Below are 26,315 nucleotides of genomic sequence, written 5' to 3' on the forward strand. Positions count from 1 at the left end.
GGATCAAGTCACATAGAAGTAAATAAAAGTGGTATCAAAGTGCTACAACTGTGGTCCAAAAAACATTGCAGAAATCATAGTTTGAGACCGCTTTAATTGCCCTGGCTCAGTACTGGGTGTGTTTTGGACCTGGGTTGTGTGCATACACTACTCTCTGTTTCACATCTGTTCTAATTAGGGTAATACAAAATGTTTAAAAGAAATGCCAAGGTTGGGTTGATGCAGAGAGCATATGACAGACCAACTATCCCATCTGAAGCCCTTTTGACTCATACCAGCCACAGCGAAAGGTGAAGAGAGTGGTTTGCCAATCTGTTTTGTATAGCAGATGTCTACAATTGCAAGTTCCTCTTCCATGGAAGTCAGTGGGAGACTAGGTACGCCAAGCTGGCATAACCATAGGGCCAAAATCATGCCCTTTTAAGAGGAAAAGAACCAATTTGTATTCAGCAAATCAAAAAGTGTCCCCATCTTGCCTCATATCCTGAAGCCTAGTATGTTTCCTCTCATCAGCCTGAACATCTGCAGCAGTGGCCTCTTAGAAGTTCAGAGGGTGCCTCTGGAGCTCTCCTCTGGCGGTCGTGGCTGAAGGAAGGCCAGATCCATCAAACCTGTAGACAACATCAGGAATTATGCGTGATCTCACAGTCCCCTAATAAAGTAGTTGGCAGTCCTATTTTGTCACTACTACCTGAAAGAAATGTAACAAGTCTCTAACCTTTTCGTTGTTCTTTCATGCTCTTGCCCCAGCTCTTTTTGCTTTGCCCAGCGAGCCCTTCCTGTCTTAAAAAAAAACACACACACACATTTATTTATTTGTGAAATGGTTTCTACAATTAATATACCCCTATAGTTTTTCTTTACATCTGGAAAGAAATACACAAACTGTCCTTACTACTTTCCAAAGAAACTGTCCTTTAAAGAATTATATTGATACAGGCTGACTATTTTGGTCATTCATCTGTGGTGCTCTTTCACAACTGAGGAAAATATGCATTCAGGGTTCATCTTTCTTTTTAAGGTACGCAGAATGCTGGAGCCTAGGGCTGCACCACTAGTGCCATCTCCTGACCACAAAGTAGCATTTATTTAAAAACTGTTGTAATGCAAACCATACCAATACAGTTCTAGACAATCCAGAGTTGTTGTTGTTAACTGCCCTCAAGTTGATCTTGACTCATGGTGACCTTATGGATCTCCACTGCTCTGCTTAATTCCTGCAACCCCATAAAACCTCCTTAACAGAGTCCATCTATCTGGCATGTGGCCTTCCTCTCTTCCTACTTCCCTCCACCTTTCCCAGCATTATTGTCTTTTCCATTGAGTCCTTCCTTCCTATGATGTGTCCAAAGTATGACAGCCTCAGTTTGGTCATCTTGGCTTCCAGGGAGGTTTCCGGCTTGATCCGCTCTAGGACCCATTTGTTTGTCCTTTTGGCTGTCCATGAGATCCTCAGCACTCTTCTCCAGCACCACATCTCAAATGAATGGATTTTCTTCCTAACTTCTTTCTTAACTGTCCAGTTCTCACATCCATACATGGTAATAGGGAATACAATGGCTTATATGATTCTAACTAGAATTTTTTTCTAGTTCTTTCATAGCCACCCTCCCCATTTTTAATTTTCTTCTGATTTCCTGACTGCATTCTCCATTTCTATCAGTGTTTGCTCCCAGGTATAGAAATTCTATTATTATTATTATTATTATTATTATTATTATTATCTTATATCCCGCCTTTCTCCCAACATATTTCTTCATTGTCTAGGTTGAACTTGTGAAGGTCGTCAGTGGTCATTATTTTGGTTTTCTTTTCATTCACCATTAAGCCTGACTTTGCACTTTCTTCTTTGATCTTCCTTAGTAGGTGTTCCAAGTCTACAAGGATTTTTGCTAGTACTATGGTTTCATCTGCACATTTTCAATTGTTGATATTCCTTCCTCCTATTTTCACTCCTCATTCTTCTGTGTCCAAGCCTGCTTTTCTTATAATACGTTCTGCATACAAGTTGAACAGAGAGGGTGAAAGGATACTGCCTTTTCTGACCCCTTTGCCAACTGGGAACCATTCTGTTTCTCCATTTTCTGTTTAACTCATTTTCTGTCTCAAGGCTATGGAATTCTGGGAGCTGGAGTTAACTCCTACTCCCAGAATTCCATAGCCTTGAGACAGAAAATGAGTTAAAGCGGTGACAAACCGTGTTATCTCTCCAGTGTGAATGCAGCCCAAGACAACTGGGTTTAAAAAAGGGGCGCCTTAGTCCCGCCTCCAAGGTCCCTCCAGCCAATCCAGCCAGTCTTTTCAGCACTCCCGCCCATGATTGGCAGCGAGGAGCCTCTACGCCCCTTTCTCCTTGACCTAGAGATAGGAAAAGTAAAGAGAGAGATATGTAACTTTGGGGTTCCTTATGCACTATTTTTGTTGGTTTTTCTCCTCATACCGTTTCTGCCTCAAAAACAAGGGCGACAGCAGCCAAGGCGCCAGCGAGAGCGATGCGGCAGATAGCTTTCGAAGCCTGCTTCTGGCAGACATGTTTTTTAAAAAAAATATCAAGGAAAGCTGGGAGTGAGAGGCTAAAAATAGCCGATTCTACATTGAGGTGCTTTGTTTAAGGCAGTCTTGAGGGCCCCAAACGCCATCATTTGGAGCAAAGAGAAGCGCCGTTATTTTCTATGAGGACCTATATAACTTTCCCTCAGCGTTCAAAGCGGACTAGGAAACTCCCTTCTGAGTGTTCTTCTATTATTTTTTAAAAGTGTGAGTCTATGTGTACCTTTTTAACGTCAAACGCGACGGTGACGTAATCACGCCATCCTAGAAGAAGAAGAGGAGGAGGCGAAAGGGAGGCAGAAGAGGTGGCCATTTTGTTTGTTTGCGAAGGAGGCTGCTTTCCTCTCTTCGGTCCCTGAGAGCAACGGAGGCGCCGCCGAGAGCGTCCCAGTTTCCTCTCCGAAGAGCGTTGTGGAGGCGGGAAAAGTAGGTCTGAGGCAGGAGGGCCTCGCCGTCCTCGTTCTCTGGGAGGCGCCTTTGGGGGGCAGGGGTCCTCCTTTTCCCGGACCTGTCCTCCATTTCAGCCTTCTGTCCGGGAGGAACCCCCAAAGTCCCTCCATTTCGAGCATTATGGAGGAGTTCTTGTAGCTTCTCTTCGGCCGCGTCCTGCGTTCTTCCCGAAGGTCCTGCGTTTCTTGTAGCGCTTTGTGCTGGGGCTGCCCCTGGAGCCATGCCTTTCGCCGGAGTTTAGGCCGTGGTCCCCGAAAGTCTTACTCTTCAAGGGGGCTTTGGGCTTCAGCTCCCAGGATCCCAGGCTATTGGCCACCGAGGCCGAGGCTTCTGGGAGACCAAGTCCAAAGTTCCCTTAAAGGGCGCTGCTTTGGTCACTTTGGAGGCGTGCTGTTTACATGACACTTGCATCTGAAGAGGCCAGAAGCTTGGCCAGAGCTGTGCTCCTCTCCTTAGAGCGTGGCTTTGTCACAGCTTCTGGTCTCTTAGGACACATGCATCACTTGAACAGCATGCCTCCAAAGTGGCCCAAAGCAGCTTCATTTTGGCCTGTCTGTCTCTAATGCTCGTGGGGGGGGGGGCTTAGGAAGAGGCTTTCCAGGTAAGGCTGTGCTCCAGCACTCCATGAGAAATCAAGCAGTCTCCCTCAGCATCAGTTGCAGGTGTTGTTGTGTGCCTCCAAGTCCTCATTTGCCTTGGCAAGAAGAAAGGTCGCCTAGTGGGTTTTCATGGCTGAGATGGGAATCGAACCCAAGTCTCCAGAGGAGCAGCCCAACACTCAAACCACTGTGCCATGCTGGCTGTGCTATAGATGCTATATTCCCAACGGTGTGCTTGGCCATGAAACCCACTGGGTGACCTTGAGCAAGTCACACACTCTCAGCCTCAAAGAAAGGCAAGGGCAAGCCACCTCTCAACGTATCTGCCAAGGAAACATTATGACAGGGGCCTTAGGGTCCATATAAGTCAGAAACAACTGGAAGGCACATAAGAACAGCAAGGAGACCTTGTTAAATTCATGAGGTCTCCAAAACCGACAGGTGAGTTGAAGGCCTATCTATACACACAGACATATCTCCTTATCTTCTGAGGCCAGGTAGAAGAGGGCAGTCTATAGGGGACAAATACTTACCTTTTTGTTTTTGTGTGTCTCCAAGTTGTTTCCAACTTATGGCGACCCAAGGTGAACCTGTCATGGGGCTTTCTTGACAAGTTTCTTCAGGCAAGGTTTGCCATTGCCACCCTCTGAGGCTGAGAGATTATAACTTGCCCAAGGTCACCCAGCAGGTTTCCTTGGCTGAGTGGAGATTTGAACCCTGGTCTGCAGAGTTGTAGTCCAACACTCAAACCACTACCTCATATGTGTGTTTTCTTTTTGTGAATATCTTCAGCAGATTAAAGACATTTTAAAGCCTAGCACTTTCCTATTGATAACTCGTGTTCCATTTATTGGTCTATGACCGTAAATAAAATACCTTTTCCTATCCTAACTCATGCCCCATTATGTAGACACTTGCAAATAATTAGCCCTCACTGAACCCTTTTTGTTATTGTTAACTACTGTATCATGAAAATTGACTTTGATTTATGACAACCCTATGAATAAGACCTACAAGTCACTCTGTTATCAACAGTCCTGCTCCTGTCTTGCATTCTCAGGGCTGTGGCTTCCTTGACTGAGTCTATCTACCATGGCACTACCTTTCCATGGTAGTAGGATTGAATGCTCCAGTGAGGCAAAAGTATTGCTGCTGGTAGGCTTTTGCTGAGAAGCCAAACTAAATGTGTCAAACAGCTGCTGGGTAGCAGCATTAGAGAAGGGCTACACTGGTGGAGGATCTCAAAGACAACAGCAGTGACAGTAGCTAACACTAACACTGGTAAAACTTCTTCTGAATCTATTTTACCTTGAAAACCCTATGATGAGATAATCCAAAATGTATACACCTACATAGTCGTAATCCCCATTAAACACACTGAGTTAACCTATTTGACTTGAGTGTGGTTTTGCATTTGAAATGTCTAATTCTCCTTTTCCTGTAACATTGTCATTTCATCTTGGTGTATTTTATTGTGATAGATGAAGCACTCAAAGCGATCCCATGGCTCTGAAAAAGATGACAGAAGCTGTGATGAAGAAAAGAGTACAAAGAGCCACAAGCGCAGAAGGAAGTCTCACAGTAGTGAGAGACATCTGAAACATGATAAATCCCGTAAAACTGCAGACAGGTAAATGATTTCTGATTGCTTCACATTTGTCACTTAAGCTGTAATTATCATATTACTATTACCAGTAGTTAATTGGCAATGCACTTAAAATAAATAACATTTCCTGTGTTGTTGGAATCATTTATTCATCTTGAGGGCATAGAAATGAGGGAAGGCTTTTTAAAAGGACTATTTAATAAAAAGTAAATGTAGCCTAGTTGTTTTGGTACCTGATTCATTTAGATATATTTTGGTCATAATTTAGCTTATTGTTCTTTGTCAAATAGAATTTTCAAGAACTTTTCAGTTTAAATATATGCTAATATGTCACATTATACATGTCCCTTATTGTTTCATTTTGGTGGATGATGTGCAAAAATCCTGTTCTCAATAAGCTTGCATATTTGAATCCTGCTTAGAAGTGCAGCATTCTATCAGAAGTGGAATATGATCATTGCTTTGCATCAGAAGGGAAGAAAGCAAGATTATTTTCTTATTTTTGATAACACACACATTTTTGAAGCTGCAGAATATTTTGGGTGGGATTCGTAACAAAGTGGAAGCACTGGCATGTGCCAAAGATTTCTTCCAGTAAAAGATATCAGGGCTGTTTGTTCCTCTATGGAGGTACAGTGTGGCTTGCTCTGTTCTTTGGCAAAGGGGTCTTTAATTTTTCTCTGCACAACTTTGGGCTTCTGATTACTAAAGTACCCGTATTTTCCGGCGTATAAGACGACTGGGCATATAAGACGACCCCCCAGCTTTTTCAGTTAAAATACAGTGGTGCCTCGGGTTACGAATTTAATTCGTTCCGCGGCCGCTTTCGTAACCCGAAAAGCCTTCGCAAGCCGAAAACCCATAGGCGCTAATGGGAAAAAGCCGCATTTCGTGCGAAAAAGCGCCGAAAAGCACCAAAAATTTTCTTCGTAACCCGAAAAAACATTCGTAACCCGGAACAGTTATTTCCTATGGGATTTTTTCGTATCCCGGAAATTTCGTAACCTGGGTATTTCGTATCCCGGGGTACCACTGTATAGAGTTTGGGATATACTTACTGTATAAGCCTACCCCTCTTCCAATGCACACCAAATAAAAATTTAAAAGACATCAGATTTGATTTCAATATGATAATTTAAATTCAAATGTTTATGACATGCAGGTCCTTAGCAGGAAACCTTGTTGTATACAAAGCCTGCTTGGATTGGTCAGCTCTCCCTGCCTGCCCGGTCCTCCCTGTCTCCAAGACTATCAGAGTGGTAGCTGCTTTCATACAATCGCCGCATATGGCGGGGATGCAGCCGCGGCTGTTTTTGAGCTCCCTTCACCATATGCGGCGACTGCAGATTCTCCATTCCAGCTCGGAAGTTTCAGCACCTGCCCTATAATATGACACCTGGCGTATAACTTTTGAGATGATTTTCCTGGGTTAAAAAGTAGTCTTATATGCCAGAAAATACAGTAGTTACTGTAGCCTCTGAGCCGAGCTAGTAAAGGAGATACGTACTGGGGCACTCTGGTTGTCTCATGTGGAAAGGGTGAATGAAACAGGTTACAAGGGATTGGGGCCTTCAGACGAGGAGTCACAAATGGAAGGAAACAGTTGCAAACTGAAGGAATTAAGTTGGAGATTTGAAGAAGGCATCTGCTATTCTGTTTACAGAACAAGCCTTCCTACTGTGCTTCTGCTTCTGGTTGAGATGAATTGGTACAGATTACTGATTAGACATATTTAGAAGGAATATATTTTCAGGTTGAGAAACGGAGGCGGAGTTCCAGGGACAGGATAGTACTGTGGGAGCTGAACAAAAGAGATTGCAGGGGGAGGGTTTGCATATGGAAGAGGAAGGAAACAAACAGGGCAGTATAGATGTGTGATGGAGTCACTGGGCAGACTTGATTTCCCAACAGCCAGTCCTGGTTCAAGCTGGCTGTAGGGAAGGGACTGTCATGGGAGAAGTAGATATAAAAGGGAGGAGTGAGTGACAGAGGGCAGAAGAGAACAGTTTAGTGGAATGCTGAGTTAGAGCTCCATTGAGGAAGTAGGGAGAGTTATGCAGATGAATGAAGCCAGAGATCTAGTTAGTGAAATATAATGAATAGAATTAGAGTGGGGAATTGCCTGTAACTGTTGAATTATTGTAACCATTGTAACCATGCCACATAAGCTATATTTTTCCTGCATGTTATTGAATAAAGTTAAGGTTTGTTTGCTACAAAATAAGCTTTTGCATATAGATACAGGAAACATGCTACCAAAGATGTCAAACTTACAAGAAGAGGACTCTGGGGACCCTAATCCCTTATACATTTAGGGAAAGGGTGATTGTTGGGCAAGTGTTATTCATGAGGAGTTTTTGGATGCTTCCAAGGTGAAAAGGTAGCCTTGAAGCATTGACAGGAAGACACTTATGATAAGATGCTTTTCCAAAAACACAGCCCAGCTCTTTCAGGCAGTCTAATTTAGCTAATACAGCCTTATTATTTTTTAGGTGGGATAGAGTAAGATCTTTGAACAGAGGGCATGTCCTTCTGTTGTCTTAGCTTACCATTGCTACTCTTAATAGATGGATGGGGCAGTTTTATGAGTTGTAGTTTTTCTGAAAGTCTGGGAGGTTGAACCCAGTGACACTTTGAATTTTGGCTGATTTTGACTTTTGAGGCAGTTTTCTCTACCTGTGTAAATTGTTTTTATTATGGCTTTCCTATATTCATAATGTATAATATAATGTGAAGTCGAAGGCTTTCATAGCCGGCATCCATATTTTGGGGGGAGGGGTTTCAGGCTATGTGGCCATGTTCTAGAAGAGTTTCTTCCTGATGTTTCATCAGCATCCGTGGCTGGCATCTTCAGAGAATGCTTGCCTGGAAAGGAGTTGGGTATATATACAGTGGTACCCCGGGATACGAATGCGCCGGGTTACGAATTTTTCGGGATACGAAAAAATCCCATAGGGATTTATTGCTTCGGCTTACGAAGGTTTCTTCGGGTTACGAAAAAACCGCGGCGCTATTTTCCGCCACCGGAGGGCAGCAGAGAGCTATTTTTCCATTAGCGCCTATGGGAATTCGGCTTACGAAGGTATTTCGGGTTACGAAATTAACCGCGGAACGAATTAATTTCGTAACCCGGGGTACCACTGTATATACTGTGTGACCGACCTGGGAAGGCAGGAGTGATTTGCATGTGTATTGTTCTCTTGGTAATGGCAGGCCTCAGGGTGGAGGTTCTGCAAAAGAGGATTAATGTCTGCTTGATAGTGCTCATTGTCTGCTGGGAGAGTTCTCATTTGCGTTTGCAGAGTCTTTATCTTGCTATCTTTTAGCACTGGTAGCCAAACCTTGTTTACTTTAAGGGTTTCCTCTTTCCTGTTGAAATTGTCCAGGTGTTTGTGGATTTCAATGGCTTCCCTGTGCATCCTGACATGGTAGTGGTTGGCATGGTCCAGAATTTCAGTGTTTTCAAACAGTATTTTATGCCCAGGATGGTTTGTAACATGTGCTGCTACTGCTGATTTTTCTGGCTGACCCAATCTGCAGTGTCTCTCATGTTCCTTGATTCTTGTTTGCACACTGCGTTTGGTGGTCCCTGTGTAGATTTGTCCACAGCTGGTAAACTCCTGCGGTTGTGAGAGGGTCTCTCTGGTCCTTGGCTGAGTGAAGCATTTGCTGGATTTTCTTCTTTGGTTTGTAAACCAATTGAAGGTTGTGTTTCCTCACCAGTTTCCCTATTCTGTCAGTGACTCCTTTGATGTATGGTAAAAATACCTTCCCTTTGGGTGGTTGTTTGTCTTCCCTCCTCTGGGTTTTTCTGGGCCTGGCAGCCCTTCTGATGTCTGAGCTAGAGTAACCATTAGCCTGTATAATGTAATGTTTTGATCAGGGGTAGGCAACCTGCAGCCCGCGGGCCGGATGTGGCCTGGCGAGGCCTTGGGACCGGTCCTGCCGCCGATTGCCGTCGGGGCCTTTGGCCTCTCGCGCGCAGGGGCGAGGGGGGCAATTGTCTATAGAAGCCTCAGAAACATGCATTTATATTAACATTTTTTTAAAAATCAGCAATTTTTTTTGCGTGTCCTCCATTTTTTTAAAAAAAGTGTCCACCATTTGAAAATGTTGTCCTACATCTGCCCCGATTTATTTATTTATTTAAATTTTTAAAACTTTATTTATTTATTCATTGGCTTCGGGCCCCCCAGTTGTCTGAGGGACAGCAACCCGGCCCCCGGCTCAAAAAGGTTGCCTACCCCTGGTTTTGATAGTTGCCTGTAAATAACTGGCAAGCACACTTTAATTCTTGTGACAAATTTTGTGTAAATAGGTATCCTTCTGTGTATCTGCAATATGTCTAAGGGTTGGTTTAATGGTAGAAAATCATTTGGGTTTTGAGTAAGTTTTTTTTAAAAAACTGGATAAATAACTTAAATACATTTTTCAGTAGCTCCCTCGATGATAGATCCACTCATGAGAGAGACCGTCATGACAGGAGATATGTTGAAGAGTACAGAAATGATTTCAATGATGCAGATGACCACAAGCATTATAATAGAGATTATGAAAAGAGTCACCGTCATCATTATAGTAAATCCTCTTGTCAAAGCACAAAAAATCATAAAAGAAAACATAAGAAACATGACACCAGTCACAGCTCACATTTGGTATGTATACATTAATGAGTATAGTAATGGTATTAAGTTTTTTCAGGGAATATTAGATTCTCTTATGAATGTTCATTAAATTTATAATGAAGAGTTGAACTGGGTTCCCCTAACTGTACATGTTTGTATCTATTTGGGTATTTGAGAATGTTTCTGTAGTGAATGGTGTTAAGTACATGGATTTCAGCTTTATTAAGGTTTTACTAATTTTTCCAATATTTTGTAAAGATCAGGTGATTATTCAGTATTTCAGATTGCAGTGTGAAAATAAAAATACCCAAATGCTTTTGTAATTTAAATTAGTTTTACAACATTGTGAAACAGCCCTTTCTGTCCTTTCTTTAAAGGCTTGAAAATTATTGATTTAAATAGAAAATGTCATGATGTCTATAATGAACTCAGCATATTTCTGTGCAGTGGCTTAGGTTCAAGCAGTTGTTGATAATTCATTAGATGATTTTATTATTACTGGAAATGTTTGTATTGTACTATTTAGCAAGGAAAAAAACCTGGATTTTCAGTCAACAGCATGGTGCTCCTAATATGTATATTGAAATTTAAGATTGCTAAGGTGCTACTGAATACATACAATTGTAGATTGGATTTCAAAAAATCTGAATAATATTTTCCCCTCTAGCTTTTCAAAATAAGGAACAAAAAATAAATTGCATGAAAGGTCTGTTATTGATTTCAGTAACTGATAATACTATTTTAAAACATTTTGTTAGAAATTCAAGACGATCAGTCCTGGTTATAACATCATAAATGTAGACACACAAATAACAACATTGTTTCAAATAGCAAAAATATTTATACTGCAAATTTAATTTCAGTCTTCAAGTAATCTAGTATCTAAGAAACAAAATTGTTTTGTGTTTCTGTTGTCTTACAACTTTTAAGTATTTATCTGAAAATCTGTTCCTTGCCATGTTTTTCTTCTGTAACATAAACTGTGCCCTGTGAATTTCTGGGGACTGAATTTGAAATTGCTCCTGCCAACTGTTCGTGGCCTGGTGCGTAACTGAATGCCTGAATATCCCCGCTGAATGAATTGCGTATTCTACCCTGAATTCACTCTGATATATTGATTGGCTGGACGATCTTGGTGCCGTTTCCAGAAGAGCCACCGAAGGAAAAGATCCAGGAGTGTAGAGGATGATGAGGAGGGTCACCTGATCTGTCAAAGTGGAGACGTGCTAAGAGCAAGATGTATAGAATATTTTTCAACACTTTTAAAAAAAACTTTTCAGCAAAACATCTGTTTAGAATAGTATGTTAGAGGAGGAGTGGGGGCGGGAATTAAAAAACCTTCATTGGTCTCTTTTGTCTTTTATTTTGTTTTTGTGTTCTTTTACATTTCTGTTCTTTTCTGTATTCTTAAATTATTGATATTCAAATACCATAGTACTAAATAAAGTTTATAGCTAGACTGGTAGCTAGTTAGCTGTTTCATGACACCTGTCCAATGGAATAACACATCCAAAGGCAGACACTAAGTAAATGTTTTCATAATGACATGTTTAATCACTTTCATCGTTCAGCTTATTCAGTAATAGATGTATTTTATTCTTTTTTTAGATGAGATTATTTCCACTTTAGGGGAGGGTGCTTTTGGAAAAGTAGTAGAATGCATTGATCACCACATGTAAGTACACCATCTCTCCAGAAGTGTTTCCAAAATAAATTTCATCTTTTAAAGATAGAAATTGCATTGAGTAAGCATGCTTGTCTTTGTTATTGCTAGGCTAAAATGTAATAATAGAGATAACCTGAAAGTGAGAAAGACAAGCATGATTCAATGAAACCAGGTACACCCGTGTAAGAGAGTTTGCTTTTTAACTGTTATTGTTGCAGATTCTACAGCTGATATCACAAGTCGGTGTTGTAACCAATTGATCTCCTTGTCTGTGAGACTTGTTGCAATGATGCCCTTACCATGTGTACAATGCCCCTCCTAAACTATGGCCAGAATTTGAACAAAGTGTCCTCATGAAATGTTTATAGTGGGAAAGGTTCCATCTTAAAAGGGCTCCTTTTTATGTAAACATCAATTTAAAGAACCTTTGTTAAAAATACAAATATTTATGCTTTTCTTTAGTACATTTCAGTTTTTGTGTGAAAAAGAGTAAACAGGAATTTGAGAAACAGAAACTATTATTATTACATACTTCTGTATTAATCTGATTTGAAACCCTTAAATAGAGTCAGTTAGAGAACTTAATATATATAATGTGAGTCTTCACACTTAAGGGTGGGCATCCATGGGAGGCTAGGTGGCTGCATTAGCCTCCTAGGACACCTAAGAGAGCCAGACACCCCCCACTGCAAAAAACAACACTAAACAATTTTCTGTTCCAAATGCCCTCTAAGGGCTAGGGGGCATTTTTGTCATGTTTTAGTCCCCCTAAGATATTTTAGGCCCCAAAGAGATATTTTATCAGAACAAGAAACGATGAGAAGTCACTTCCATTTACTTCCAGGGTTTAAAAGGGGCTCTTCTGGTGCAAAGAAGGCCTGGAGAGCTCATGCATGTGGAGAAAATGCCCCCATGTCCCCATGGAAAGCATTGGAGGGGGTGGAGGGCTTTTGAAAAACTTTTGACCCATGAAGGCCATAAAAATGGCCCCAGTTACATGCATGCTGCAGGCTGCACTTTGCCCATTTTGCTGTAAACTAATCTCAGCATAATACTACTGTGATGCTTCTTCCCAAGAGTGAAATGTAAATATGCCAGATTGCTTACATTCTTGGTTTACCTATTCCTGACTCTCAAAGAAAGAAGGAAAGAAAAAGATTGGAATATTTGTGAATGAAAGTTTATTCATTATTCTTTCTCTCTTAGAAGAAAGTAGTAAAGGGCAGTTTTTGCTGATTCTTCCTTCTCCCTGGAGACACCTGAAAAACTACTCCAACAGGATTTGGGGACCCTTTGTAACAGTGTGAGAAGGAATGTTGCAAGTTGGAGGGGGAAATCAACAAAAATCACCTGCCATTCTGCATGGAAGGGCAGTTCTGGATCCAGCCTATAATTATTGGTTATACTGCAGAATGGGTTTTTGTAGAAGCTTCTGCTGATGGCTGTGAACAAAAATTGTGATGCTGAAAATATCCCCAAAAGTAGCTATTGAGCATTAATTTGTTTTAAACAGTAGAGCTCCAAAATTGTGCATATCTCCTGAACAGAAAAGCAAATTGAGTATGGCATTTACAGAGTCATTATTTGTAATGTCTATTTCAATAAAATACTGAATTTAAAAGTTAACAACAAATAATGATTATACAGCAGGCCCTCCCCTTACGCGTAAGAGGAAATCCACATAGGCTTGTGATCCATTAGAAACAATGGGGGTGCGTGCTTGTGGCTCAGAGTGGCATACACACCATTACTTTAATTGCAGTTCAGCTTCTGCGTAAGCTAAAGCCGCATATAGTGTGCCCGTGTATGGCGTGGGCGCACTGTACCTCTTGGTCTCAGTGCTGAGATTCTTAGGTGTACGTGGACAAAGTAAGAAGCCGTTTTCACAACACAGAGAATATGGAATTCAAAAGACTCTTGGCTCAAGTGCCATATGTACAGTAGGCAATATAGATTATATATTGCTAGAATATGGGTTTGTATCAGAGCCCTGTTAAGTACTAATTGGTTTCCACCCTGACACTGGCCTTTATAAGTGGGAAATAACTGTGATCCACTGATGAGTGTAGACTACAGTAGATTGCATGACACTTACTGGAGGGTAGGTATAGTTATTTCACAATATTTTTATTTCATTCTGTAGGAGGGCGATGCATGTAGCTATAAAAATAGTGAAAAGTGTTGGTAGATATCGAGAAGCAGCTCGTTCAGAAATTCAGGTACTGGAGCATTTAAATACCTTGGATCCTAGCAGTACCTTGTAAGTATAAATTAAAATGAGAAAGATGTGTTAAAACATTACTAAATTGCTGACTGTTTTATTAAATTATTGTTTTGGCCACTTTTTTTTCTAGTCGTTGTGTACAGATGTTGGAATGGTTTGAACATCATGGTCATATGTGCATTGTGTTTGAGCTATTGGGACTCAGTACCTACGATTTCATTAAAGAAAATAGCTTTTTGCCTTTTCCTCTTGAACTTATTAGGAAGATGGCTTATCAGATTTGTCAATCCATAAACTGTAAGTACACAATTTTTAAGAAAGTGTCCATATCTTAGAATGTGAGGCATTGATTTCTGTATTGAGCTCCCATCTCTTTTTCTTTTTGCAGTCTTGCATCACAATAAGTTGACTCATACAGATCTGAAACCTGAAAATATTTTATTTGTGGAGTCTGATTATATAGTAAAGTACAATTCTAAAATGGTAAGTTCATTTGCTTATGGTTACTTCTTGTGGACTGTTCTTCTACTTCTTCTTTTTTCAGTGATTGACTATGCTATGCACAGTTACATGTTTTGCATGCACAACAAAGGATTTGCTTTGCTATCAACCAAGACATATTCAAGCGTTTTGTTCCTTCAGAAGTGTAGGGTTGCATTCAGTGGGATTGTTCTGCTGATTGAACTGTTTGATTGAACCATCAGCAGATCTGGCCCATGTGTTCTACTCATGTACTTTTGTTGCTAGGTAATACCTAAATGTGAGTAGTAATAGGGCTGTAACAACAACTACAAAATATTTTGTCTTGTTCTGTTCCTAAGAATATTTGTTTGAAGGTGCTGCAGATATGTTGATAGCCATAAAGAGAATCAGCGCTTACCTATCAAGTGTCATCAGTTTAAAATGACTGTAGGGAAAAAAATAAGCTTCTGTAAAATCATGCACAAGACATAATGGTACAGCATACCATTAAAAACATGTGTATACTATTTAACAATCTGCTGATTTAAGTTAACTTGTATTTGTGCAATACAATATTTTGTATGAATAAAGTGCCTTTTAGAATTAAATTTGCCTCATGTAAATTCAGAAGAGATGGATAATTTAGAGTTGCATAATGTTGGACTGCATGGCTGTTGTGGTCCCTTCGAACTCTAAGATTCTATGTGCATACTTAGTTGTATAGCAGAGGCACTGTGGAACCCTTCCAGTGAATTGTGAAGATGTGTATCAGGACACTGACAAGAGTGACCTAATACATGTTGGGAGTGCCCCATGCTCATTGGATATGATGTGGAGCAGTCGCTTTGCTGGCTTCCCTAAATATGTCAGCCCTTTGCTGAATATGGATATTGTGAAACTGCTCAATTCTGTTTCCCACATACGTAAATCACTTACGTGGATGTAAGTCCTGTATTGAATTCCAGCCTTAGAGACCAACCAATAGGATGAGATGGTCCTATGTGGTTGTTGCTTTTTGAAAGCTTGTAGATCAAGGGTGAGAATTCTGTGCCCCTCTAGATATTGTTGGACTACAATTCCCAGGTCTATAGCCAATGCTGAGAATACATTCTCTTATAGAGGGAGCTGGAGGCATGCCACCCCTCCTGCCCATTCCATTCTTAATACCCTTGTTTTGATTACTGAGGTCTGCATAGGAACTGTAACCATGCTCAAGTGACTGAAATTGTCCAACTGTTTTTCTTTAGCTGGATATGATTTGCAGAGACCTTATAAGGACCTTTGGAGGTCTCTACATATGTCTGTTTGCAATAACTTAAGTCCAACTTTTGCCATCATAATTCACTCACAAGATGTCAAGCAGTGTATCAAGCACTTCTGTTTGTAGTTTGTGAATCTCAAAGCAATAAATGTGCCTTTGTTAACTGAAGTTATTGGCTGTGGTTAGTTCTAGTGAAAGTCTGCACATAGGTCAGACACTGGTTGGTTTAAATGCTATATTGTCAAATACTTGCATTGGTAGATTGGAACTTTCTGGATTGCCTTGAGTAACAAATATAATGATTGGTTTCTGAGGCCTGTTATGTATAAAAAGATTGGGCTTTGTGGGGTTGAGGGCCACAGAAACAGTCTGGGGAAAGGGACACTTTGTCCACCTCTGTTTTAGAAGGTTAGGATGCCAAATAAAGCATGGTATTCTCCTGTCAGCCTATGTGAACAGACTGAAGTGGTGGAAGTCTGCCTTTGCTGGGTCATTTTTAGGTCAAGGGTTATCTCTTGGCCCATAGCCATCCTTCACAGCAATAAAAAAGCTACACTTGATTGGGAACCTTGTGTCATCAGACCTCTGATCTTCTGGAGCTTTGTAACTGCATTTAGCTGAAAGAGGTCAAAGGGCATTTACAGATCTTACCTATCAATTCAGAGAGGTTGGAAGGGAGGGCAGGGCTTGAGCAGACATCGCAGGTTCCCTCTGCATCCTTACAGAAACATTGGACAGGACTAGGTAAACAGTAATAAAAATTTTGCTGATTCCATATACACAAAAAATAAAAAGACAGATCTGCAGAAAGTTTGGGTTGCTTAATTTTCATGCTGAGAGCAAACTGATATTAAGAAGAGCTGCTCAATACCATTGTAGCTTACAGATGTAAATGTTTCAGGTAATAACTACTTTTTTAAAATAAACTTTTAAAATCTTTGTTACAGAGGAGAGATGAACGCACATTGAAAAACACAGATATCAAAGTTGTAGACTTTGGAAGTGCAACATACGATAATGAGCATCACAGCACTTTAGTGTCTACAAGACATTACAGAGCACCTGAAGTTATATTAGGTTAGTTAAGATGTTCATAACTCCTCCAGGTATAAAAGGTAACAATTGAAATCCTTTTGAGTCATCACTGTGAGTGGCATCACCCAGAGCATGGTGTCACCCTCCACATTCATACCACACCATACAGAATCCATAATAATGTTTTTGACTGCTGTTAACTCATAAATCGTAATTCTTCTATATCACTGAATGTAATGATAATAGTTGTGACATAAATAACCTCCTAGCTGTTATACCTTTAAATTATAATATATGCAGAGTCTAAATATATTTATATGTACATAGTTTCATGTTGTTAAAGTGAACATTTGGGGTGAATGTGATGTTTTTAAAGAAAACTTTAAAAGAATAAAAACATGTTTTGTTTTGTTTTTTAAAACCTTTTTAATTTTAAAACTTAATTTTAAAAACTTGGGGCCTCTTCTTTCTCCTCCCACTGAGCCTCAACCCACGCACAGCATCTATCTCTTCAGAATTTTAAAGGGAGGCAGGCAAACGCCACAGCCTGTTTCTGCCCAAAGGCAGATGTTTAGTATGTCACCTGGTACAGTCTGCACCCTCTGAGTGATGCTCCTGGCTATGTTTAATAGCTTACTTGCTAATTAGCTTACTTGCTGTTCACCGCTATGATCTTTGGAATAGCGGTATATAAATAAAACAAATTATTAATTATTATTATTTAATACATTTAAGTGTAGTGTGATTGAAAATACATTGCTTTTTAAAAGTTCAGGAATAAGAAATAAAAGGGAAAGGTGGAAATAAAATAAAACTAAATAAACTGCACATTCAGGGGATCTTTATGCATTTCCACCTGTAGCAACATTCTCAAATAACTTTGACTTTGTCAATTCTGTTGCAGCCCTTGGGTGGTCCCAGCCCTGTGATGTTTGGAGTATAGGATGCATTCTGATTGAGTACTATCTTGGCTTTACAGTCTTTCAAGTAAGTACATGCCATTTTATTTAGAACATAAACTGTAATCCTGAACTCATTAAAATTTCAGTGGATGTGCTGATTTGATTTGTGGCATTTTTAGAAGTGTAAATGCTTAAGCGTCCAAAATGTTAAATCTTTTATACTAAGTATACTATACTAAGTATTTAGGCTGTGGTTAAAGAACTATTTTTAAAATTATGTTGTTAAATGTGTGGAGTTAATATATGTGATGCATATTCTATATATAAACAATTGAGTCTCAGATATTCGGAGTTGGAGTCCAGGATCTGGAAGCCCCTCCTGAAAAACAAGAGAACATTCCCTTCTTTCTCCCCCCCCCCCCCCTTTGTTCTTTTCGTTTACCCTTCCCTTCTCTTCTGGAAATATTTCCATACTGCCTTATGACCATTTAGTAAATACTGATGATGGTTAAATTATATTATAATTTATATTATAATTCTCACTTTGATAGTCAGTACATAGGGTTGAATAAATATTGCATAAATATTTTCTCCCCCAGACTCATGATAGTAAGGAACATCTGGCAATGATGGAGAGAATACTGGGGCCTCTACCAGTGCACATGATTAAAAAATCAAGGTGAGGTGTTTTTTCCCCCCAAATGTCCTGCGTAACTGTTGTAAAATAAAGCTAGAAAAATATTGTAGTATCTTACTTTTGCTGCATTTGCATTTTAAGATATGCAAAAATTCCTAGTTTATTGTAGTTTGCTGTGTGTGAGTAGCATGCTCGTGCAGCCAGACCATGTGCTCCCCACTCTACATGAACAGGTAAAGCGAGCCATAAAATACTAGCTTGTTGTGTTGTTTGAATGTGGCTACAGGTTTGTTGCTCATGAACAACCCAGGAAGAGAAACAAGGAATACATCTTAATCTTGTCATCCTTATATACAATTGTAGAATTAAGACAGAGGCCTGAAACAGATGGGGCAAATGAAGTGGCTTCCAGCTGCTTCAGGGGTGTGGTGTTCACATGACGCACATTCCCAAAGCGGCCAGAGCAACAGCCAGTCTAAAAAGGTGCGGATTAAATCCACTCCTGCCAGCGGACCATTTATGATTGTGGCGGCAGCCCGCTTCAGGAGTGGGTCTCACACAATTGGTGCTGGAAAGACCAAAGGCCACTTCTTCTGGCCCGTCTACTTCGGCCCAGAGAATCTATAAACCCATCCTTCTAGAATAAATCCCATTGAACTCACTTATGAGTAAATATTAATAAGATTGGGCTGCAGAAAACATAGTGAACAAATTAAGAAACGTATTATTTCAAAAAATACAAGATGAAGTGGAGGACTATCCGAGTGTATAAAAGAGGTGAACCTAAGCTGGAGACAGATATAGGCGGGCTACAGACGGGCAGGGGAGGACGTCTTGGAGGTGTATTTAGCTGAATGCGGAGCCTCCAGATGGCACGCCCCGGGGGCGTGCTTCAGGTGTTGGAGCTTCCACACAGGGGGCAGTGAAGACGCCTCACCTGGGTCTGTTTCGGACCCGGAGCTTCCATATCGCCGCCTCGGAGGACGCTGCAAAAAGAGAGGCAGCTTCCGCACGGGCGGCCCAAACCGCGGCTTTTTTTTTCTTTTGCCGGCTGGCGGATGCGAAGCTGCGCAGCTGCAGCGCTAAGCAGCGGCGGCAGAAAGCCTGTCTGCGCATTTAAAGCGCCCAAGCCCCTTTAAACTTTCCCCTCTGCTCTGGCCAAAAACAAAGGTGGTCTCCTGCCAGCTGGTGATCAGCTGGTGTTGGCATCCTTGTCCGCTTGCACTTTGCCAGTGTCAGCAGCATCATAGATGCCTCCTCTCCTTTGGTCCCCACGCTCCTGCTGAATCTGCAATGCGCAGCCACAGCTGTCTCCGCTGCCACCGCTGTCCCCCTGCCATTTCCCCTCACCTCCTTTGTACATATGTCAATATTTACAGTTTTAGCATTTTTTATTGTTAGGTGAAAATGGCAGAGGAATGTGTGTAGGGGTGCACTTTAAAGTCCAAACTTTCCAAGCAGCGCATGCGTACATGTTGCTCTAGGGTTAGGGTTAGGGTTAGGGTTACGAGGCTTAAAATGCGCCGCAGCTGTGCCTCAGCTTCCACAGCTGCATGGCAGCGGACGTTGCAATTAAAGCCTGACTGCAAACTGCGCATGTTCCAAGACCCCAACTCACTATGCGACGGAGCTTTTAAATGGGCAAGTTAAAGTAGCGGCGTAGCAATTCTGGTGTACCGGTGCAGCAGCTCTCATGGCTTCTTCCCCTTCTCGATATGTGTCAGCATTCAGGTAGGACTGCTCCAGTTTCTGCAAAATGTTTGGCTGGGACCATATAGCTATAATGTCAGCCGTCTCAGTATGAGACCAAGATGTCCCCCTGCCTTTTTTCGGGGTGCTGGTGGATGGCTGAGCCATCCTGCCTGGTGGCAAAGGGGAGCCGCCACACAGCTGTGCCAGGAGCAGCCGAACTGTGCCCGTTCCCAGGTGAAAATGGGGCAAGAATGTGTGTAGGGGGTCACTTTAAATCCCAAACTTTCCCTTTTCACTTTCTATAACCAAAACATCCATTGGCAAAAGTTACAACTTCCAGCGGTTCTAGCAACGCATGCGCACAAGTGGCTCTAGGGTTAGGGTTATGAGGCTTAAAATGCGCCGCAGCTGTGCCGCAGCTTCCACAGCTCCATGGCAGCGGACGTTGCAATTAAAGCTTGACTGCAAACCACGCATGTCCTGGGAACCCGACTCATTATGCGACGCAGCTGACACAGAGCTTTTAAACCGGCAACTTAAATTTGCGGCGTAGCAGTTCTGACGTATCGGTGCAGCAGCTTACAGACGGAGCTGCGCAGGTACGCCGCAAATCAAAAAGAAGCGGAAAAAAGCAGCACCTTTTTAAAGCCGCTTCTTCCCGCTTGAGGCGTGCAGGGGGCGTGTTCATGACGGCATTCAGGGAAAGCCCGTCTGAAGGCTCTACCTTCATGACGTCATGAGTACATCCCTTTTTGCCCGTCTGTAGCCCGCCATAGATAGTAAAGGAAAAGAATCTATCAAACAGGCAGATCATATATGTAATGAATATCATTGTTAAGATCTATTAAGAATAAAGGGTATTATGAGCAAAAAGTTCAGTCATATATGAAAGCTAAAATTATGCCTCATTTATCCCTTGTTATGCACAGGAAACATTATTTCCACCAAGACCAGTTGGATTGGGATGAACATAGTTCTGCAGGGCGCTATGTTAGGAGACGGTGTAAACCACTGAAGGTAAGAAAATGTTATTTTCCCATCTGCTTGATTCTTGGCTACAAAAAGATATATCTAAAATCTCACCTCCTCTCTTTCTTAGGAATTCATGCACTGCCATGATAAAGACCATGAAAATCTTTTTGACCTGATTCGTAGGATGTTGGAGTATGATCCAATCAAGAGAATTACTCTAGATGAGGCATTGGAGCATCCTTTCTTTGATTCCCTAAAAGAAAGAGAACTCAGTTGATCTTAACTTCTTTACAAGAAGTGATTTGGAGTGTGTCAGTCAACACCCAGGCCTAAATACAATGTCATGCTGGTATTGCAACACCAGTGTAAGTGAACTGCCTTCCCTGCCCCATGACCAGTTCTCCTTGGTGTTATCCAAGCCAGTTCTGCAGTGTTTTCCAGCCTCTAGAGCAGGTTTTTGGGTGCAGTCAGAGGGATAATCAACCCCTCCAGTTTTTCTGAGAGACGTTGTTCAATCAGCAGTTGTCCTTTCTCCCATCAGATTTAGGCTATATTGTAAATAATAAATTATTTTGTACAGTTTATTCTGTATGTATAACTACATTTTTGTATTGATGCTATGTATCTTATTCAACTGTTATGGTCTTGATTATGGATACTTTCAGATAAACATTAAAATTTTGGTTTTCTACAAGTGATTGCACTTCTTTGAGCTACAGCTACTACTGATACAAAGTCAGTCCTGAGTGTTTTTCAGAGTTAATTCAGTATTTGTGTAAGATACTTCTTTCAAGGTCAACATTTCCCTGGATTGTTATGTTTAGATTTTTAATTGTATTGACATTTTAAAATTCTGTAGAATTTGACTAGAAGTTTGGGATTTTTAGCAGCCTACCATTTTATATTAGAAACATACCTTAGCCATTTTATTTAATGGTTACTTGATTATTATCAAATTAGGCTCATCAGGCCACAATCCCAATGGCACTGAAGTTGTTGGAAATATGAAAGGCAATAACAATAGCTGTAAGATTCAAGTATACTGAACCTCCATTTGAACCTAATTTGATAATCTGCAGACTCCATTCCATCACAAGAAAATCATGCCAATTACATTACTTTGTCACTCACCCCTTTTACCTTCATGCTTTTTTAAAATAAATAAATAAATAAATTTGCATTTTTCCAGGTGTCAGGTAGGTCGTTATTTCTAATATCATTTAATGTGTTTAGTAATGGAATTTTGATTTCATCTTTAAATATTTTATAATAGCGTGCTGAGAATCCATCCGGACCTGGAGTTTTGTTTGTTTTCAAACTGTTTATTACCTCCTCTATTTCTTCTATAGAGAATGCCGCGTTTAGAACAATTTGTTGAGTAGGAGTTAGTTCCAAAATTTGTTGTTTTTCCAAATATTCTGATATTTTTCCCAAGGAAACGTCCTCTTTTTTATATAATACCTCATAGAATTTTTTAAAGGCTTCTCTGATGCCTTCTTGTGAACGTATTATTACATCTTTAACTCTGATTTCTGAGATTAGATTTTCCGAACCTTGAATTATATTATCAAGCAAACAGTTTAAATTGGATATCAGAATGGATAACTTTAGACAATGAGGAAATGTTAAAATTGGAAGGTGCTAACAATAGGTTTGGGTGGCACGCATACTTGAATTATGGGAAGGTGAAGGCACATAAAGAATTCCTGGAACACGAAGTTAAAAAAGCATTGATAATGACCTGGGAAAAAGTCAAAAAGAGAACATATAGAAAGATTCCTCTATGGAATTCCACTCATGAAGCCTTTTTCGGACGATGGGGGAATATAGATAAATGGCTGAGATATGAGGACATCTTAAAAAACAATAAGGAAGGTAGTTTTCAGTTAAAAACAAAGGAAGAAATACAGGATAGAGGAATCAAGATCAATTGGTTTCTTTATACTCAACTGAAAGAGAGATTTAAAATGGACTCAAATTTGTTCGGAATTAGTGAAGAGACTAAAGAATTGGATAAAATATTATTAAGCAAAGAGCCGAAAAAAACTTCTAAATTATATAAATTTTTGTTAAAGATAAATCAAGAACAAGATATCATATCAGAAGCTATGATTAAATGGGCCACAGATTGCGGAAATATTATAGATTTGGATAGCTGGAAATTGGCTAGAGAAAAAACTAGGAAATTCACTTTAGCACAAGCTTTAAAAGAAAATTATTGGAAGATGGAGAATAGGTGGCATCTAACACCTAACAGATTAGCCAAGATGGACAAGAAGAAGTCCAACAGGTGTTGGAAATGTTGGGAAGCACGAGGCACCTGGTTTCACATGTGGTGGTGATGTCCCAAAATGAAAATTTTTTGGAAACAAATTCACATAACAATAGAGAGGATATGGAATATTAAATTTGAACTTCGACCGGAAACTTACCTTTTGAATATGTTTAATAAAACATCACCAGAAATAGAGAAAAAATATGGGAGAATCCTATTATACTTGTTATCAACATCCAGAATACTGATAGGTCAAACTTGGAAAGAACAATTCACCCCCACTTTAGATATGTGGCTACAAAAAGTGATGGAAGCTAAAGAGATGGACAGACTTACAGCGTATTTAAAGAACTTAGACATAGAAAAGGTGGAAAAAGAATGGAACCCTTTTATTCAATATTGTAAATCCAGATGGTTTACCGAAGAGGTACAGGAATAAAAGAAGATTAGAGGTGTATAAGAGTATATATGTGTAAAAATATATATACAAGAGAGTATATGGTTACATACTGGGAAATATATTTGATAAACAATATATACTCTTTGTTAATATTTACATGAAATGTGATATGATCCAGTGAGAAATATGAACATAATAAGTGTGAATACAGCCAGAGGTATGGTTTAAGAAACGATGAATTATATTAAAAACCAGAGGAATTATTACAGGAAGCTTAAGGGAGAGAGGGAGAGAAGGAAGTAACGGACTTGTTTAACTCTGTGAGAAGTAAATAGAAGACTACAGTGTAAAAGATGCAAGAGATAAAAACTATTAAGCTTGTAATTACCTAGGTTTTATGTACAAATATCAGACAATAAAATATCTTTATGGAAAAAAAATAAATAAATAAATTTGGTCTGATGAGGAAATATGTGAGTTAAAAACTTTGCACAGAGAATGCTGTACCTTTTCATTAGGCTAATTGCTTAAAAATAATTTTTATTCACTGTTCAGAAATAACACAATAATATACAATACACAAAACGTAAAAACAGATAAACATATAAAACACATTACTAATTTTCTCTTCTTATCATCCTTAATACAACATAACTATTTTCATTACCAAAAATCTGTGTTTCAGTCCTAAAAAAGCTACACCTCAAATCCTGCCATGCTAATGTCCCCTCTTTGATTTATAAATACTATAAAAGGTTTCCACATTTTTAAAAGGGGCTCTATTGAATTCCCTTTTATTAATTTAGTTACTTTAGCTAAATACACTTGTGCCATAACTCGCTTTAACCATTGCATACATGTTTGTATTTTATTTCTCTTCCAGTATCTTGCAAAGACCAGTCTTGCTGCTGTAACTAAATAACATCAAATGTCTGTATTCTAATTTTTTTAGCCTTTAGATTTATCATATTTAATAAATATTTATTGTGGCTTTCCCCACAAGAGGCCTTTTGTAAAAGTTAAGAGAGGATAGTTGGATAGCATATAAAGATTTATTAGAGAAAGTTACAGGGAAAGAGGATTAAAGAGATGCAACAACTGGAAGAGGAAGATTTTAAAATGCAGTGGCAAAAGTTTTACCAGTTGAGAGAGTGAGTGAAAGAGGACTTAAAGGAAACCCGATATGAAGTGGTGACATCTGAATTTGAAAAATTATTATGTTCAGGCAATAACCACTTAATTAGTAAGAAGTATAAATTGTTATTAAGAATTAATTTGGAAGAAGAACAGATAAAAAGAATGTTTGGTTGGGCAATCAATTTGGGACATACTTTCCAAATGAATCAGTGAGAAGACATCTGGATTAAAGATTTAAAATTCACCACCTCCTATAATCTTCAAGAGAATTGTTAATGGTATATGACTCCAGATAAATCAGCTAAAATGTATACAGAACACCTGTTGGAACTATAAGAAGCACATAGTCTTCCCCATGTGGGGGAAATGTTAAAAACAAAGAGAGATACAAAAGCTTGTAGGATCAAAGATAACCCTGAGACCTGAATTGGGTGGCCTAATTAAGGTATCCACATAATAAGGATGCTGGAATTTGGTCCTGGTTAAAGTAAACCACATGGGAGACTGCTACAAGCAATACATTTTGTTACTTTTCATATGTTTCATCTGAAAAGTCAATTTGTTTAATATTTAAACATGTCATGTTCACCCCATGAGATGTTTTTGTTCACACTCCTTTTTTGATCAAAGGCTGAAAGAGACAAATAATTACAATATTTCTACTCACCCTAAACTTTATTAATGAGCAGGGACAACTACATGTTCTCTAGAAGGAAATTATTTTTTTAATGAAAACTTTATTTATTAAAATACATTCAACACATAATAACCAAACAATTAGACCAACAGAGTACACAAACAAAACATACAAACAAAAATATAATAAACTTCCTGAACTTACTTTTAAACTCTATTCTATAAAATTCTGTTGAAGTTTATTCCATCATATAATGATAAGCTTCCCTTCTCACTGTTCCTTTAACATTCCTTGATATTTTTCTATCATATATATTGCTAAAATAAGTCATATATTTTGTTAGAAGGAAATGAATCTTGTGTTATTACAGCTTTGCTGTTTAGCTTCTCCTTTCTCGGGCTTCAATTTTTCTTAAATTTAATAACCGACAAAGAAGACCACCAATGGTATTCTTTGTCACATACTCTTAACAATACAGAGTACATGGAATGGCAACATGATGGAAATGTAATCCCAAATCTAAATAATGGTTACTTATTTTCTTTCTGCTTAGCATGTGGTAATATTAGTACAGCCACTCTTCATAGAAATTGTTAGATTCCCAGCTCTAGAAACAAATTGAGACACTAAGCAGGAGTCGCACAAGTCTCCCTAGTGTGGAAGTCCTCCTAAGCATGGCTTCGAGATGGAAATTCTCACCCTCTGCTGCAATACCATTGCAAAATAATAGGTGAGTTGGTTAAGTGAAGTTTAAGCTGGTAGCAATAAAACAGTCTATTAAAGCAGATATCCTCGCACAGATACTTAAAAGCTAAATTGTACTATGAACAGGTATGAAATTCATGAGCTCAAGAATTTTGGGACAGCAAGTATGGTTTTCTCACTTGGAAGAGACAAAAAAGAAATAATGCAGAAAGTCTCCAGACTTTCTGAGCAAGCTTTCAGTTGGCACTGGACAGGACGCTAAGCCAAGTGGGAGAGGGGTAAACACTCAAGGTCCCAAGATAGACTGTAGAAGAAGAGAGTTGGGCTCTCTTCTTCTACAACTTGGGCTGCTACAGTATAATCTTTACTTTGGGGAATGTTCCATTATACTTCCAGGTCCATAGGACTTCAGACCAATTCAGCAGGGTTATTTTTTAAAAAAAGTATGGGGCTAAACATACCGGCAAAAAGAGCCAGCTT

At 39.6% G+C, this 26,315-nt stretch overlaps 1 protein-coding gene across 5 annotated transcripts; it reads left to right on the forward strand.

The window, feature by feature from the left end:
• Positions 1 to 2,823: 2,823 nt before the first annotated feature.
• Positions 2,824 to 21,375, forward strand: LOC121921246 (dual specificity protein kinase CLK4). 5 transcript variants are annotated; one of them, XM_042449019.1, is made up of 13 exons: positions 2,824 to 2,976; positions 5,081 to 5,229; positions 9,641 to 9,860; positions 10,979 to 11,069; positions 11,439 to 11,505; positions 13,640 to 13,756; positions 13,851 to 14,017; positions 14,109 to 14,203; positions 16,391 to 16,520; positions 17,383 to 17,465; positions 17,980 to 18,059; positions 20,639 to 20,726; positions 20,809 to 21,375. In XM_042449019.1, the coding sequence occupies exons 2-13, from the start codon at positions 5,081 to 5,083 to the stop codon at positions 20,956 to 20,958; spliced, it is 1,437 nt and encodes a 478-aa protein (XP_042304953.1). In that variant the 5' UTR covers positions 2,824 to 2,976; the 3' UTR covers positions 20,959 to 21,375. The 5 variants fall into 5 exon arrangements, with proteins under 5 accessions (XP_042304953.1, XP_042304955.1, XP_042304954.1 ...); XM_042449021.1 differs by having other exon boundaries at positions 9,644 to 9,860; XM_042449020.1 differs by lacking the exon at positions 2,824 to 2,976 and adding an exon at positions 4,692 to 4,880.
• The last annotated feature ends 4,940 nt before the right edge of the window (positions 21,376 to 26,315 follow it).

This window comes from Sceloporus undulatus, chromosome 2, assembly GCF_019175285.1.
Source record: "Sceloporus undulatus isolate JIND9_A2432 ecotype Alabama chromosome 2, SceUnd_v1.1, whole genome shotgun sequence".
Lineage (NCBI taxonomy): Eukaryota > Metazoa > Chordata > Lepidosauria > Squamata > Phrynosomatidae > Sceloporus > Sceloporus undulatus.